Here is an 18,977-nt window from a genome sequence, read left to right on the forward strand (position 1 = left end):
AGAATTTACAGTTGCGTCTATTTATCATAACTTTTCATTAAAAAAATATTTAAATATAACAATCTGAAAAAATGAGAACAACAATTGCGACTTTTCGTAGTACTTTTTTGTAAAAAATTGGTTTTTTTTTTAAACTCAAACAGTTGTATTTGTTCATTGTAGAGTTGTGTCTTTTCACTATATTTTATTTATAATTATTCATCACAACTTTTTGTTCTAATAGGTTTGTCTATTTAAATAGTCATATCTTTTGAACTCTCTATATATTTATCTTTTCATCAATAACTAACAAATTATTGTTCGTTGAAACAAGTTTTCGTTTTATGTTGAATCTAAATAATTTGAATATTAATATATAATGTTCAATGTTATTTTATAATCTAACTAAATTTTTTGAAATGATTATAGTAATATAAAATTTTAAAAAACTTAATATAGAATTTACAGTTGCGTATATTTATCGTAACTTTCCTTTCAGAACTATTTTAATGTTTAAATTTCTTTTATTTTGTTTTTAAGAGTTGTGTATTTTAATTTTAATTTTCATTGATACAGTTTCACTCATTATTAAATATATTTTTAATTATAGTTATTTAATAGAAAATTACATTTACTCATTACAACCATTAGTTCAATATTTTCAGTTAGGATCACTTTGTCATAATGATTTTTTTAATTGTAACTCTTTACCGTAATTCTTCATAAAAATATCTTATATTTATAATACTTTAAACAATATGTTTTACAAAATTGCGTTATTCTATATAATATATTTTTTTATAAGTTTTCATTTTGATGATTGTGTTTTTAGTAACAGTTTATGTATTCAAACTATTCTATTACATTCAAATAATTTTCTAATGTATAATTTTAAATTTAATTTATTTATTTTGTCTAAAATACTTCCTCCGCGACATTGCGGGGGGTTCTGAGTCCTAGTTAATTTAGTTAGCATCATGAAAGAAGCAAAAATTAGGAGACTGAAAGAAACAGCACAAACTCAACAGTAGATCTTTGATTAAAAGTAAAAGAATTTCAGGTCATAACCACGAGCACAAAGACCTAATGTACATATGCAATCCCCAACAACTTGATTGATTCTGGTAAGTGGGTCTATTTGAAAGAGTTTTGATCACAATTTAAATCTTAGCCTCTTAATTAGAGCTTTTGTTGAGGCTCTTAATATTTTCTTGAATAGCTTAAAGAGGCCCGTAGACTATGCCATAATAGTCAGTAGTCAAGTCAGCCCACAAAACTAAACACAAAATCCTCGAAACTCCCTCTCCTTACCTTACTCACACGGAACGTGTGTGACACGTCTATGGTCAATATCAATCGGTAAGTAACTTATGCTCCAGAATTTGCGGCAGTGACAGTATCTGTAAATGTGGTTATCCTTATATATATGGAGAATTTCGATAAAGAAATTTGAAAAAAAAAAAATCATCTCGATCATGTTTTTATTTAGTTCTTTTGCTTAGCAAAAGCTTTTTCTTCCGTTTATAGCGATCTTTTGTTACCTAAACCACAACGTGATCACTTTACCAATACCAATACACAAAAAAAAAAAAAAAATACAATGACAGTTTTTTTTTTGTGCACAAATACAATGACAGTTCTTCTTCGTAAATCAATCACTATAAGCTAAGTACATACGTCTCGGATCCACAAGCTGACAAACGTATCCCCGTGTTTTTCGTTATATTAATTAGTTTATTTCTGTAATATGAACACATGTGAGGAGCTTTGACCTGATAAATTAGTTTATTTCTGTAATATGAACATATGTTAGCTATTGCGGTTATTTTCTTCAAGGCCGATCTAATACAAAGACTTAACTGTCATAGCTCTAACTTTTTCTGAGTCAAGTTGTGCACTTGTGCTAAAATGCAATACTAAATCTCTTTATTTATACCAATCACTTCTCTCTCCCTTTTCTTAAACCAAAAATATAATATGACGACCATGTCAGAATTACATATGCGTTTGTTTTTTCTCTCGCTAATCTTTCTCTGTTGTGTCTCCCTTTCAAGCTTATCCACTTTAAATAAACATGTTGGTCTTGTTTCTTGCCGTCCCCACCAAATTAAAGCCTTTACGCAGTTCAAGAACGAGTTTGACACCCGTGGTTGCAACCATAGTGACCCCTCTAATAGCATCTGGTGCGATAGCTCAACGGGTGCGGTCACGAAGCTACGACTCAGAGCCTGTCTCAGTGGAACTCTGAAGCCCAATAGCAGCCTCTTCCGGTTTCGTCAGCTTCGTTTTCTTGATCTCTCTAAAAACAACTTCATCTCCACTTCACTCCCTTCTGAGTTTGGCAATCTCAACAAATTAGAGGTCTTGTTTCTTTACTCTAATGGCTTCCTTGGTCAAGTTCCGTCCTCATTTAGTAACCTAAGCATGCTTTCCATTTTAGACCTTAGCGATAACAAGCTCACTGGTAGTTTTCCACCTGTACAAAATCTAAGCAAGCTCTCCTCTTTAGACCTTTCCAGTAATTACTTGTCTGGAAAATTGAGTCCCAACAGTAGCCTCTTTGAGTTGCACCACCTAAGTTACCTTGATCTCAGTTACAACAACTTCAGTTCCTCAGTCCCTACCGAATTTGGCAAGCTCAACAAATTAGCGTTTTTGGATCTTTCCACTAATAGCTTCCTCGGCAAAGTTCCTCCCACAGTTAGTAACCTAACCGGGTTAACTGATTTGTACCTTGACCAAAACAAGCTCACTGGTACTTTCCCATATGTACAAAATCTAACTAAACTCTTCTATATAGGACTTTCCTATAATCAATTTACTGGAACCATTCCTTCTTACCTCCTCACTTTGCCAATCTTATCAACTCTTGATCTTCGTGAAAATCATCTCTCCCATTATATTGAAGTTTCTAACTCCTCTATCTCATCCTCTAGCCTCGAGAATCTGCACCTTGGGAACAACCAATTTGAAGGAAAAATCCTAGAGTCTATCTCAAAGCTCACCAACCTCAAACTTCTCGACCTTTCATTCCAAAACGCAAGATACCGGTACCAGATTGACTTAAACCTCTTATCTTCTCTCAAATCATTGGTGAAACTCGATTTTTCCGGTAGCAGTATATCTCAGGCCAGTTTAAGTTTAGAATCATATATCCCATTGACCTTGGAATACTTGTCTTTGGCAGACTGTGACATCAGCGAGTTCCCAAACATATTGAAGAACCTTGAGAGGTTGAAGCATATAGATGTATCCGACAATAGAATCCAAGGGAAAATTCCTAAGTGGTTATGGAGCCTTCCTCGTCTGGAATCATTGATTATTACAAATAATTATTTCAATGGTTTCCAAGGTTCCGCAGAAGTCTTAGAAAATTCATCACTGCATGTTTTATTTCAAGATTACAACTATTTTGAAGGATCACTTCCTAATCTACCACCCTCTATTGAACTCTTCTCTGCGAGTTATAATAGTTTCACAGGAGAGATACCTCTTTCAATCTGCAACATTAGCTCTCTCTTTGCTCTTGACCTATCCTACAACAACTTCACCGGAAAAATTCCTCAATGTTTGAATAATTTGGCAATTGTGAAATTGCGGAAAAACAACTTGGAAGGAAGTATTGCTGACGCGTTCAGTGTTGGCGCTTCTCTACGGACACTCGATATTGGCTTCAATCGATTAACAGGGAAGCTTCCAAGGTCTCTTGTAAATTGTACATCTCTAAGGTTTCTAAGCCTAGATAACAACAACATCGAAGACACGTTTCCTTTCTGGCTCAAGGCTTCATAGGATTTGCAAGTCCTTACCCTCCGTTCAAACAAATTTTATGGTCCAATATCTCCTCATCATCAAGGTCCTCTTGGCTTTCCAGAGCTTCGGATATTTGAGGTTGCTGACAATAAGTTTACTGGAAGGTTGTCACCAACTTACTTTGTCAATTGGAGAGCATCATCACTCACAATGAATGAATATGAGGGTTTATATATGGAATACGAGGAAAAGCCACATGGTGTAGTCAGCTATGATTATACGGATACTCTAGATTTACAATACAAAGGTGTACACATGGAGCAACAGAGGATCCTCACTTCCTACGGCACCATTGATTTTTCTGGGAACAGACTCGAAGGACAGGTTCCTGAATCCATTGGACTCTTGAAGGCACTGATTGCACTCAACTTATCAAACAACGCCTTCACAGGCCATATTCCTATGTCTTTGGTCAATCTTAAGGAGCTCGAGTCACTAGACATGTCAAGAAACAAACTCTCAGGAACTATTCCTAGTGGACTCGGGAGCCTCTCGTTTTTAGAGTACATAAATGTGTCTCATAACCAACTCAAGGGTCAAATACCACAAGGAACACAAATCACTGGGCAATCTAAATCCTCTTTTGAAGGGAATGCAGGGCTTTGTGGCCTCCCTCTCAAGGAAACTTGTTTTGGGAGTAATAAGCCACCAACACAGCGACGCAAAGAAGACGACGATGAAGAGGAACAAGTGTTAAGCTGGAAAGCAGTGGCAATAGGGTATGGATCTGGAATCTTGTTCGGATTGACAGCAGCACAAGCCATTGCCTCATACAAGCCGGAGTGCCTCACCAAGATAATTGGTCCGAATAAACGCAGAAGATGTTAAGAATGTTTCCGTTTGAGTTTGATCCTTCAATGTCAAGTGGTTGTTGGTTTTGTATTAAGCATTTCTTTGTGTGTGTTGTGTAATCTCTATCTTATTAAGCATTTTAGTCATACATATCAGTTTTTTTTCTAATAAGAAAAACGACTGAGGTGGGCAGACGAGGATCAGTAATACATAATTTTCACAGAGAAAGAACATGGTTTCATTCATTTGGTTAGCAACAACAAAGGCAAAACAAAATGAGATTGAAAGCAGAAACTCAACATTCGATTTTTTAGATTACAAAAAAAAAAACATATCTTCACCAACAGCACAAAGACCTAATCTATATATGAGCAAACCCCAACAGCTTACAACATGTCTTTCCAAACATTCATACCCTAAATAATCATTTCTCAATACTACTCAAGTAATAATATTTCTCTTCCCTAACAAAATCAAATGAAAAAAAAAATTATATAAAGAGAGATTGCGAAAACAGAAAGAAAAAGAAGGGCATATACCGGGGGAAGTTCCAATCAGCTTAGTAGAGCAATATGGGACTTGTAATCTCGCAACATATTCTTCGGAATCTTTTTAATTATGTTTTAGGCGNCCTAACGAAATCAAATGAAGATATGTAGACAGACTGCATTAACAAAACGAAAGGGAAGGGCATATACCGGGAAAAGTTCCAATCAGCTTAACGGAGCAATATGGGGCTGGTAATCTCGCAACATATATATTCTTCTTAATCTTTTTAATTAAGATTTAGGTACACTTGAAGCCAGGACAAACCGAGAGGATGATGATGAGAACCAAGGCCATGATGATACCAAAGACAATGAGCTTAATCTTCATGTTGTCATACCACATCTTTCTTTTCAGTTTCGTTCCTTGCGTTCTGAAATCTTGTGCCTGTAGAAAATTGGAAATATAAGAGNTATAAGAGCGTTAGAACTTGGCAGCCATTTCATGCTTATGTTCATCAAAAAAAAAAAGAGGATCAGACACATTTGAGTGAATGGTAACTAGTGACCTGTGAACGAAGGTCCTCAGTTTTGTCAACTAGAAGCTCAATTTTCTCACCACGGTCAAGGACCTGCAAATGAATGAATTACATGAAGCTCTAAGTCAGTTTCGCAGAAGCGTGTCACTTGTAAGTGGCAGAGGAAGTTCAAGCCAGATATGACAAAATATACACAAAATTAATGATATAGAATCGTGAGATTGTCATGGATACACAAATCTGACCTTCTCAATATTCTCCATCATGACACCCTTCACCTCAGTCACTTGAGCCTTAACCTTGGCAAGTTTGCTAATTTCTTCAGGATGATCCACACAGTACTGCATGTGCTCCTTCAGTTTAGACCTGAATGTACATCAAACTTAGTTAAATAAAACCATATCCACAAGGAAGTTTTTTTCTTCTTCGTATTCTGATGGCTATAAAGTACCCAAACTCTCTGTTCAAGCTGTTGGCTTTAGCAGTGGTAGCTTTACCACCACCATATCTTTTGCTAAAATCCTCCTTGACTCTCTCCAAGAAAGCCATTGGAATCTGCCTCCCAACAGATTCAACAGCAACAACACAATAGGCTACACCACAAATAAAGACAAATATAAGATATCGCCATTACAAAACAAAAATCAGTAGAGTATTTGATCATAATGTATAAAAAGCTCAACCAAATCAAAACACCAAAAACAGAGATCCAAATAAAAAAACATTAACCGAAGCAGAATGATCATATAATTTTATACACGCGAATAGATCCAAAGTAACGCCTACCAAAAGAGCGAAACCGAAACTAAATTGTTACGTGTGATGTGAAGAGAGGGAGACGAAGAAGAGACTCACTGAAGCCATTTACGACGAGGTAATTGAAGGTATGACCATCGCAGTTGTATGTAAACTTGTTGTTGGAAGAAGGAAGCTTCTGAAGGCATTGTGCAGCGACGGAAGTGAAATTTCCTTTGAATTCGGTATACTCGACGAGGATCACCGTACCACGAGCCACGAAGCTGTATATCAAATTCTGTTGTCCCATTGCTTTTTGTGACCCAAACGAAGAAGAAGGGAAAAAAAAAAAGCCCTAACGCAACCACAAATCGAATTTGTGTCGATGAAAGAGAGAGAAGAGTTTTGTTTGTTTGGCTTTGTGTGTACCGAAGTGAGAAAGATCCAAAAATAGAAGGGGAAACCAAATGTAAGGAAGAGAGAGATCTAGGGACGACGCTGCGGCTAATATTTTTTCTATTTTTTCGTTACTTTTTTAGTTAATGCAGTAATTTAGTAATTTAATTAATTGAAATTTTGTTTCTATTTTCTAAAAAGGTTGTAAATTCAATGGACCTTTATAAAAAGAAGTGAAACATCAGAATTATTAAGATTTGTTTATATGTAACCATCTTTATATATTAAGTGTGGATGCTTAAAGTTTGAATCCATGATTTTGACTAATTAAGACCTAATTGTTCCATATAAATTTATTGTACTAACATGAAATGAACTATCTGTTTTAGGTAAGAATTTTTCCTAACTAAAATAACTACATTGTTTGCGCCACACGTATGTGTTTGTTTTCTATTATAAGCAAAATCTATGATCCATAGAGGTCAAAATAGTGTTGCATTATATATATATAATATGAGAAAGTTTTTTCTAACTCTTACTCACATTGCGACATTTGACATTCTCTTTTAGTGACACCTGTCATCCTTTATTTCTATTTTTTTCAACAAATTTATATCATTTTTAATTCAAATAATCATACTTCTCTTATCCAGTTGGTACAATTGACATATATTTTTAAATCCACTTTTATATCTTAAGTTCTTTTGTCAAACAAAATCAGATTGTTTTATAATAAAATCTCATATTATATATTTGATACAATCCGGTTGGTACAATTGACATATATTTTAAAATCCACTTTTATATCTTAAGTTCTTTTGTCAAACAAAATCAGATTGTTTTATAATAAAATCTCATATTATATATTTGATACAAAATACAATATTCTATAACATTTATTAATAAATAACTGATAATTGATACATCTGTTTCACACATTTTCTTACATTTTATTTAATTTGTCTTTCATTCTTTAAAGTGAAAAAAATACACACTATTTTATAATAAAAGAAAATGTCATAATAAAAACTATATCTTGGATGAGAAATGAAATAGTTTAAATACATGATTATGATTATGCTTTTATGTAATTTTATAAACCTTAATTATTACACATTTTAAAATCATTCTTTCATTAATTGAGTAGGCAATAAAGTTAGTCAGTTCCACTTAAATCCTATTAAATTTAGATAAATTACATAATAATGTATAAATTACACAATAATAGCTTTTCCTTTCATATCAATGCACATATCAACATAAAATCGATCTGTCAAGAGCATTTCAGAATTGTTGTCATGTTCAAAATCATATATATAAACTGTATTTTAATCTAATGAAAAGATTTTCGTTGCAAATATATATGTTACAAAACTTATGACACCAAATTCCATAATTCCCAAATTTGTAACTGTCAATAATGTATTTTGAACCTAAGAGTAACATATATCTACCATTCAAATAGTGTACGTATATATAGCCATAGGTAGACATTTACTTAAATACTTGGACTCAAATTTACTCTCAAATTCTAGACCTGTTCTAACGTATTATCATTGATGCAAGAGGAAAACAGATTGTCAAGTTTCTTGATATGATGGTACTCTTCTCCAATCCTCGATGATCAAACAGAGGTTTGATGTTTAGCAAGGGGTCCTTATGATTAATCAAAATATATTTACTCTTTTTCTCCATAATCAAGATGTATGTCATGTGTTTTGTGTTTCACAGATGAGAAGAAGATTGAAAAACATGGCCAAGTCTCTTCCAACTTTTATAGTTACGTAGACACATTTTTTTTTGGGTAGAATAGTTATATAGATGCATTGACAAGGTATATTTTGTAAAATAATTTTGTCCCATTAAACAATATGTTTTCCTCACTAAAATCTACTCCATCCAATCCTTATTAATCCATATTCTAGAGAAAAAAAATGTTGCACAAAAAAAACAAATTTTAGGTTTTCTATATATTTTAAATAAGTAATTAATGACAAATTGTAAACTTCAAAAAAGAAACTGAATATTATTGATTGAAATTTGTTAATCGAAAAAAAAAAATAATGCAACTAAAGTCAGTTTCTAATATGTTTTCTTAATATGTTTGAAAATCCTAAAATATGGATTAATCAGGAACAGAGGGAGTATTGTCTAATATAACCATTTAATACAGTCCCACATAATTTTTAAACTAATGTACTGTTTAAAAATTTCAATGATAAATGGAAAGAAGGTCAGATTATGATTTATGGCAACATTTTCATTTTGTTGGATGAAAGGGATTTTGTTTCATATTACAATATTGGCCAGGCTGGATTGTGGAGAATCACTATCCATGAAGATGGAGGCATATCAAAGGCACTTCAAACATTTATAGACCGAGCAAAATAAAAGTTAATTATACAGAGGTGAGTCGTAAAAAAAGCAAGCAATAGAAAAAATGGTACATCAATACTCCATAGTATGAAATTTATAAAAGTTAAACTTTTTATCTACGAAATCATTCACAAAACAAAAAAAAAAAGTTGAGGCAAGTTCATTCAAGAGCGATGGAGAGATAATGTTTAGCATTTGAAGTTTAGGGTTTAGAATTTAGTTATTTTGTATATATATATATAAAGATATTATTGAAAATAGATTACAAGAGAGGATATTTCTTTTAAAATTATTTGTTGTTAAGTATTACTTTTAGATGATGAAAGTAAAATTAATATATAGAACAACAATAAATTATCTATCAAAGTAATTATATAGTAAGGTCTTACAATTTTCTTTTTAGACTACTTATCAGTTTTTTCCAAAAAAGATAAAAATGTAAAGAAATATAATTTATCTTAATTACTTAACGAAAAGACCAAATTAAATTGATTTTGCGGTAACTAAAACAATGGTCCTGTTATTATAGTAACATATTGTCTAAATATTTTCAACAATTCTGTGTAGTTTAACTTTTTTCTCTATCTCAAAATGGCTCTTTTATGAAGCATCATATAACATTTATATATTAAAATATTATAGTTAAACCGTATTCCGGTCTCAGAAGTTTAGTTTATTGATTGGATGAATTTAAGTTGATCTGATTTTTTCCTCACATATTGTGTTTTGAAATCACCAATCATCAAAATCTGATGGAAAAGTCAGCATACAGATATTATAAGTTCAAGAATAGTTAATTAAAAAATACATTTACATGTAAGTTAAAATAAATTAAAAATGTAGTTATGTCAGAAAATTAATTGGAATGTATCTATTGTTGAAATCAACTTTCCTGATTTTGTCTTTCCTTCCATTACACCGATTGACATGTTGGAGAGTTAATTTTTTTTGATAATTAAGAGAACATAGTGAATAAAAATATAGTCTAAGGACCGAGAAATAGCCCACCATCATAGAACTATAACCCATTTTCAGCATTTATATAAAGTTTCTAATTCACAAGAAATTTGTTATGAGGCTAATTGAAGAAAATCAAACGGTAGCAACATATTGTGGAGTAAAACAAAAATCAAATATTAAGATTGAGTTAAATAATATACAAAGTTGTAATACCACTTGCAAAAAGATCAATATTTTATCAATTACTTTTCTTTACTATTGGGACTAAAACATAAATTTATTTATTTCTTTTCATCGGTACATAGTTTCATAATAATTTTCTGGTTATAGAGATCTAGCGAATAATCATATAAGTCTTGATCACATCCATATATTAAAGCTTTGGAAAATATGTAGGGCAAGATGAGATTTATCTGGTAATATTTGTAAATAATTTTTAATACTCAATTTTTGTTTTAAATGTTTGATATATGGTCTCTATACAAACTTTATGTGTGCTAAGACTATCTCCAATATATATTCTATTTTTTACTCTAAAATAGGGCATAGTTTTTTTTTCAATGTATCACTCTATTTTGACTCTAAAATAGAGTTAGTGTAAAAAATAAAGTTGAATATAGAGTAATCCTACCATTTACTCTAATTTAGAGTAAGATAGAGAGTAGAGTCGAAGCAAATGTAACTCTATAATAGAGTATTGACTTTAAAATAGAATGGGGTTGGAGATGCTTTTATCACAAAACAATAAAATCCAAAATAACAGAACTTTGAGGGATTTATTTACTTTAATTAAAAATATTTCTGATATGTTTTGTTTATTTTATTTTGCGTCAAAACATTAAGAACCATATATATAAAGGAACACATATTAAATATTTTAAAAAATAAATTTTTCATATTAAAAAAAAATCTATTTCAAAAATATTTTTCTAAATTTACTATAGAGTTAATTAATAAAAATGCCATAAACAGTAAAAAACTTTAGTTAAAATGCCACTTTTTCTTTTTCTTTTCCACAATGCCACAACCTCTATTTAAAAAGACATAAATACCTCTGATAAACACTATGTTGTTGATAGACAAAATACGGATGATGGACAAGATACGCATGATGGACAAGATGCGAATGATTTACAAAATGAGGATGATGGACAAGATGTGGATGATGGATAAGATGCCAATGATCAACAAGATGTGGATGATAGACAATATGCGGATGGCAGACAAGATGCGAATGATGAACAAGATGTGGATGATGGACAAGATGTGAATGATGGATAAGATGTGGATGATGGACAAGATTATATGGAGAAAGATGCCGGCAAGAAACCCAATCCTCGACATCATCTTTTGGTCTACCCTCATCCACATTATCCTCTTTTGGTCCATCATTCTCTTTTAGTTCATCATCCTCAACATCTTCTTTTGGTCTACCATCCTCTTTTGGTTCATCTTCCTCGACATCTTCTTTTGGTCCACCATCATTTTTTTGTTCATCTTCCTTGACATCTTTTTTTGGTCCACTATCTCCACAACTTTACCCATTTTGTTTAATTATCTTTCATAGACAACTTATTTTTAATAATATAGATAACTAATTTGAACTCGTAGACAACTTCGTTAATATAATTCTTGTAGACAAGTTATAAAAATAAAATTCGTGGACAAGTCTATGACTTACTCTAGTAACTTGTCCATCAGATCTCGTCCACGACAATCACTCTCTTTCATACAAGGGTATTTTTGTCTTTTAATCACATGTGAACAGTAAAAATATGGCATTTTTAGAAAGATGAAACAAATGTGGCATTCCCCAAAACTTTTTTAAAAAATAGGGCATATTTGGCAACAATCCCTTTAATATATATTATACTTAATAAAAAATTTTAATATATCTCGCGCATCGTGCGAGCCTATTTCTTGTATATATATATATAGGCTAGCTGTCATGAAAATTTTGTGATCGGTTTGTCATGTGTCATAACGAATACCATTTTTCTTATATGTCATGTGATTGGTTTGGATGTAAATACTTTCGAAAATTTTGGTTTTTCGGTTTCTAGAAAATATAATGGAACTGGACTAAAATAGAAATTTGGTTCGGTTTGCTTTGGTTTGGTTTGAAAATGATTAAAATTTGGGTCTGTTTCTGAATTCAATTTTGTCAAATTGAAACCGAAGTTCAGAATCGATTCGGTTTAGATTAGATTTCCATAAAAGAACAAATGCTTGGACTTTCTTACCCATTACAAATAGTTTTAAAACACTTTTTGTTAGTGCATGGAAAATATTAAATATGAACGTAGAATATTTGAGGTACACGGGAAGAAGGAGCTTCGCTGGGTACTACTACTATCTCAGAACATTAAAGCATCATTAAACCAACGTAACCCTCGTGTGAGGTTTTAATCTGAACTGTGTGTATATGTAATATGTGAATGTTTTGTTTTGGAGACATTCATCATCATTGGTTCTTGAGTACTTCTTCCTCTCTCCATCACTTGTGTGTTAGTGTAACAAAACAAAAGCAAAGAAACGTAAAAGACATGGAGAATTTTACGAGTTCAGGTTCCAACGTGGAACCCTACATCTCGTCGGGATGATGAAAAACATCTGGTATCCACTAATATACTTGTTTGAAACTCAACCACGCAAACAAATGATATATATCATCTTTTTCTTTTCCTGACACAAAGATTTCACACAACCTTTTGAACCCATCAGAGATTTTGTTTTTTTTTAAAGCTATGATCTTCATATCTTTGCAGATTCTTCTAACGAACTTTACGGGAGTTGGTAGGAAACGTCGTCTTGGTCACAGACTCTTGATCTCTGATCCTCTGTCTCCAAAGGTGAAGAAGGGCTGATGCCACATGGCAAATTTTGCGGTCTTTATGCTTTGTAAGTCCCTCAAGCTTTTCCATCATCCTCCTTGGCTCTTTAGGTTTTGGAGTGATATTTATTTTCTTGAGTAACTCTAGTGCGTCAATGCAGCGAGAGGCCCCTAGTTTACCCGAGAGAATGCCCTTAGCGTTGGCCACATCAGCAGCTTTCTTTGCTGCTTCGAACAGCTTCACCATCTCATCCACTTTCTTGTTCTTCAGCTCCTTTTCTGTTGTAGTCTTCTTTGTCAATGAACCGGAACTTGGTACGTAGCCAATATCTTCACGTGGCTTCTTCACCGTACCATCCTCCAAAGCGTCACATCTTCTCTTTACGTTGAGCTGCTTTAGATCATTCTTTGTATCTTTCTTAAAAAATTTCTCGTCCCAAGTCTCAGATTTATGATCCTCTTTCTGTTTCAGCACCAAAACGTCGTTCCTTGCTTCTTTCTTAATATTCTCTGTTTCACGAGTCAATGATCTATGATCTTCTTTCTTATCCAATTCCGAGAGTTTGATCGTTTTCTTAATCTCTACCGCTTCAAGAGTTTGATAACTCTCGTCTTTTTTATTCTTCAACAGCGAGATGGTGGTGGCTTCACGAGACATAGATCTCCGTTCTTCCCTCTTCTTCAACTTTGAACACCTTATTAGAACATGCTTCTTCCTCTCTAGACGAGCCTTGGTAAGAGTAGCTTGGAAAGAGTTGTCGCTTCCTTGGGTGTAGATTGTCTTTAACCACGAATGAAACAAGCCTTGCGCTGCCTCCCGGATCTTAGGGTTCCTATGACTTCTCAAAGCCTCCAGCTTAGCTATTGATTCAGAATGTTCCATATCCTTCACGGAAAGAGACAGAGACTTCAAGTGCTTCAACATATCGATGCATCGCTCGACTTCGCCTGGCTCCCGTGTATTGTACGTAGCCTTAATTGCATCAGCACTCAAGTCACGTAAGTCAGATCTCTCTTTGGTAATCCTTACTCTCATCTTTTCTTCGTTCTTGATCATCATGAGTGGCTAGGGTTTCAGTGTATGTTGAAATCGAAATATGGAGGAGATTATGAGAAATAGTGGGAATATATATCTAACTTAGCCTAACCAAATCAGGTTTAGTTTTTTTCTTTTAAGACAAATCATATAAATCGGATAACATGAAATCGTAACAAATCCAACAAAAAAAGGAAACATGTAAGAAAAATCCTAATTAACCATACCAGTTTTTCAACCTTTTTTTTCTTTCTAATACGCGAGTCGGTTCCGTTTAAGGAAAAAAAAGTACAAGGAATAAATAATTTTCTTACAAAATGTATTATTTTCCTACAAAATATGTGGCATTGCAATATACAGTAAAACCTCTATAAATTAATAAAGTCGTTACCATGAAATTTTATTAATTTATAAAGGTTTTAATTTATCGATAAATTAATTAGTTATTAATTTATAGAGAGACTTTCCAAATTTGATAAAAAATATTAAAAATAAGATTTAATCTTTATAACTAATATTTTTATAAAATCAATTACAATGAAAATAACAATTATCATGTTTTTGAAGATAGCATTCAAAGATTTTTATATAGTAAAAATATTAAAAATGAACTCTAATAAAAATTAATGTGTAGATATATACATATATTTAGATAGTTTTATATAATTATTAGTTTATATTATTGATGGGACCATATATTTACAAAGAAATTTCAAAAAATTTATTATTTATTATATTATTGAATAGTGTCCAAAATTACACTAGTCCCAACTTGGAACCGGAGAAATTTATTAATTTATAGAGATTATTAATTTATCGAGTATTAATTTATAGAGGTTCTACTGTACATTTTAACTGAGAGCGACATTCAAATAAAAATATAAACTTTTTTTGGACAAACTCAAATCAATATATTTAATGTGACGTTTATATTAGAACGTAAACAAATATATTTTAGAAAAATGTTATCAGTTTAATTAATCCACTTACTCTATGTATAAAAAACTACAAACTTGATATTCGATATATTTTATTTTTGTGTGGTAAAATATCTACATATTGGTCTTAATCTTAATTAGAAGACATGAAGGGATTACGTCATCTTAGTTAGGGTAAATCAATACTATAATTCCATAAAAAAAGGTTAAGTAAATACATATTAAATAGTTTAACATTTTATCAGAAAATAAAAATGGTTAAATATGCATAATCTCTCTTTTGCACGGAAAAAAAAAGTTAAACAATCATGACATGATAAATACATAATGTTACATATATTATCGAATAGTGTCCAAAATTACACTAGTCCCAACTTGGAACCGGAGAAATTTATTAATTTATAGAGATTATTAATTTATCGAGTATTAATTTATAGAGGTTCTACTGTACATTTTAACTGAGGGCGACATTCAAATAAAAATATAAACTTTTTTTGGACAAACTCAAATCAATATATTTAATGTGACGTTTATATTAGAACGTAAACAAATATATTTTAGAAAAATGTTATCAGTTTAATTAATCCACTTGCTCTATGTATAAAAAACTACAAACCTGATATTCGGTATATTTTATTTTTGTGTGGTAAAATATCTACGTATTGGTCTTAATCTTAATTAGAAGACATGAAGGGATTACGTCATCTTTAATATGTAATCATCAAATTGTTTAACAGATGCATTTACCAGATTATAGTTAGGGTAAATCAATACTATAATTCCATAAAAATGGTTAAGTAAATAAATATTAAATAGTTTAACATTTTATCAGAAAATAAAAATGGTTAAATATGCATAATCTCTCTTTTGCACGGAAAAAGAAAAGTTAAACAATCATGACATGATAAATACACAACGTTACATATATGTAACTAGGTGGTAAAATGGTCTTCATTTTTTACGTGTATCAAAGTTCATATGGGGAGTAATAATCATAGTTAGCTTTTTCTCAAATATCCTCAAATTAGGCTCAAACTAAGAGGGGGTATTCAACTTGTTTATTTTAGGATTTGATAGGATTTTAAAATTTCAGAATTCTGAATGATTTTAGGAGATTTGATTATGTTTCAGAGTTATTCTATTAAAAAAAAAAAGTGATTTTATGAGATTTCATTAGATTCTATGAGATTTATTAGTAAACTTTGAATGATTTTAAAATATTTTATAAAACCAAAAAAAGAAAACTCTATACCATAATATAACTAATCGCTTTGTGTTTGTGAAGGTGCTGGAAAGACGTAACTTTCGTCGCCACCACTATAGTACCTAATCTGGTCAAGCTAATTAACCTAATAACATATTTGATTGTTAACTTCAACAAAGAAAAAAAAAGCTTCAAGTGAGATGAAGTACAAAAGAAGAAGCTAAAGGAAGAAGATGAGCAAAAGGAAGAAGAGGGTCAACGACACATGAGGAACCAATACTAGCTGCCACGTGTAGAGGTGTGTCTCCATTGTTGTTCTCTTTTAGGAGGAGTGATGGGCAAAGATCAAGTAAGGCAGCGGTGAAATCCAGCCTCTGATGCTAGCTGCAACATGAAGAACGTTGTTGTTATAATGTGAAGAAGTCTCAAGAATGAATCTAAATCAAGTAAAGTTACCAAAATATACATGTGAAGAGGAATTCTTGGAGAGGAAGAACAAAAGAGAAGTCAGATTGAGGCTTTCTACCACATTACATTTCGAGTATCCTTTATAAACACTAACCGGAGGATCAAACACCTGCCATTATAAACAAACAACAACCATATTCCCATCCAAGAGAGAAACTACATATATATACACAAGAGACTATAAAGCAAGAAGTATTCTCACAGATGATCCAACTTGAGCTTGACAATTACTCAAATCCTTGTAAATGCCAATGACATCACCCTTCCGAACAACGAAAAACGTGTCCTTTACTTTATCCATAGCAGAAACAACGGTTGAGGAAGACATCTTGGATTTACCATACTTTGGTTCCTTTGGTTGATAAATAATGTTCAAAATCGGGAATTCATCTCTTGTGCCCCTATACCAGAAATTCATTTCTGCATACCCTCATTTATTCTCACTACCCCTTTTTCTAATGAAAGGACGAAACTACCCCTCTAACAATTTTTAAAGAATATTGAACATTCTAGTCGTACATACCCAACTTCTAGTTGTACCAGTTGCACCTCGCATAGTTGTACCATATATCCCCTAGTTGTACCAGTTGCACCATAGTTGTACCAGTTGCACCTCGCATAGTTGTACCATATATCCCCTAGTTGTACTAGTTGCATCCTAGTTGTACCAGTTGTACCCCGCATAGTGGGATTCGAACCCTGGGCGCGCGCGCGTGCGCATGGAGCTCGCAACCACGAAGCTACTGTGTTTTTCGTTGAACAATTACTGATTTAATTATATTTAACCTAAAACAATCTTCATTAAGGGTAATATTGTCCTTTTACCATTGAGGGAGTTTTGAGAAATTGTTTTGATAGAAAGGGTGTTATGAGATTTTAGCTCGTTCAAAATCTCACCTAACTATTTTCTTTGTATCTCGATCTTGTTAGCTGTAAATACAACTCTCCGGAAGCTCAGGTTATGTACTCTCTCCGTTTGATGTTTTAAGCAAAACACGCAAATTAAGAAGTTTTTACTTTAACAAGTTCAATCAATCAGAAACAATACTGCATAATATAAAATACTAAATTAATCTAAAATTTACATTGAAATTTAAAATCATTTTATTTTATGAAACAACAAACTTCTCCAAAACATCTTATATTTTGAAACGGAGAGAGTATTGATTGCTCGAGTAATTACCCGATACACTTAACCGCAAGGCAGTATATACGGGGTCGAATCCACAAGGACCAATGGTACACTAAAGATTTGCGAGAGTTGTAAATAGCTAAAGCGAACGAAAGATAGTTTGTTTGGTTTCAGAATTGTAAATAAAAATGCAAGAAATAAAAATCGATTAGCTTATAAGATTAAAACATTGGGTCATAGGGTATTTCAGAGATCAATGACTAATGAGAAAATGAAATATGGAATTCAATAATTAAGAACCGTTCTAGAACATGAACACAATAACAGACTAACCCTCTTTCAAGGCATTAGAACCTAAACTTGACTACTAGTTTGCTAAACTTTCATTTGCAACCTCCTAGCCAAATTTGCATTACAATCAAGTTTATTAAGTTCACAATGCGTCCCAACATCAACTTTCGCAGGCTATAAATACATTGCTCAATTCACACTCATTCAGGCATTCTATCGAACACTTTTGATGCATAGAAAAACCTAGAGTCTAAAACAAGGTGATCAGTCCTATTTTAGCATTAAGATCATGTGAATCAAAGAACCTAAGGATTAAGAACTCCAAACAATAATTAAAACATCAATTCATTGAATCTCCTAATTGGAACCCTAAAACCCAATTGGAGAACTACTCACACATAGCAAAAGAGGAAACAAAAATCACAGATGATGAAAACATGATTAATTTGCAGAAATAATAAGAAAGGGTTTAGAAATCTTCTCCAAATTGTCAATGAGGATCAATCTCTAGAATCCCAAAATAGTGGCTTACAAAAAGTCTCAATTAGCAGAAAGAAAGCGTAGAATAAAACTTAGAATAAAACTTAGAATAAAACTTAGGGTTTTTCTCCCAGCAAATAAAAGGTATTTATAAAGCTCTCAAAATAGGGTAAAAAAAGGTAACGGCCTGGTTAAGACATTTCTCAGCCAGGCGGGTATCTTAGGTAGGCGGGTTTTGATGTGAAACTTGCCGGTTCAGACTTTGCTTCTCAGCCAGGCGGGTTCCTCAGATAGGCGGGTTTTAACGTGAAAGTTGCCGGGTCAGACTTCGCTTCTCATCCAGGCAGGTTCCTCAGATAGGTGGGTTTTGACGTGAAAGTTACTGGGTTAGACTTTGTTGCTTAGCCAGGCGGGTTCCTCTGATAGGCGGGTTTTCACGTGAACCAACATTCATCTCATATGCTTGTTTGTATCCAGAATAGCTCATTTTCCTCCAATTTCCTCCAAAGTGTCCTAAAAC

General features: G+C 32.5%; 4 protein-coding genes across 4 annotated transcripts; 2 read left to right on the top strand and 2 right to left on the bottom strand.

Annotated features, from left to right (window-relative positions):
* LOC104789061 (probable leucine-rich repeat receptor-like protein kinase At1g35710) lies at positions 1,966-3,771 on the top strand. Its single transcript, XM_019245249.1, has one exon. It carries the CDS (start codon positions 1,966-1,968, stop codon positions 3,769-3,771), a length of 1,806 nt encoding a protein of 601 aa, XP_019100794.1.
* Positions 3,934-4,620, top strand: LOC109132829 (receptor-like protein 12). The gene has a single exon (XM_019245250.1). It carries the CDS (start codon positions 3,943-3,945, stop codon positions 4,618-4,620), a length of 678 nt encoding a protein of 225 aa, XP_019100795.1. The 5' UTR covers positions 3,934-3,942.
* On the bottom strand, positions 5,237-6,745 carry LOC104789062 (vesicle-associated membrane protein 725). The gene is made up of 5 exons (XM_019245802.1): positions 6,464-6,745; positions 6,060-6,201; positions 5,854-5,974; positions 5,639-5,701; positions 5,237-5,517 (listed from the first exon to the last, which is right to left on the bottom strand). Exons 1-5 carry the CDS (start codon positions 6,651-6,653, stop codon positions 5,371-5,373), a joined length of 663 nt encoding a protein of 220 aa, XP_019101347.1. The 5' UTR covers positions 6,654-6,745; the 3' UTR covers positions 5,237-5,370.
* Positions 12,850-13,965, bottom strand: LOC104789063. The gene has a single exon (XM_010514814.1). The coding sequence runs from the start codon at positions 13,963-13,965 to the stop codon at positions 12,850-12,852; it is 1,116 nt and encodes a 371-aa protein (XP_010513116.1).

The sequence above is a fragment of the Camelina sativa genome, chromosome 5, assembly GCF_000633955.1.
Source record: "Camelina sativa cultivar DH55 chromosome 5, Cs, whole genome shotgun sequence".
Classification (NCBI taxonomy): domain Eukaryota; kingdom Viridiplantae; phylum Streptophyta; class Magnoliopsida; order Brassicales; family Brassicaceae; genus Camelina; species Camelina sativa.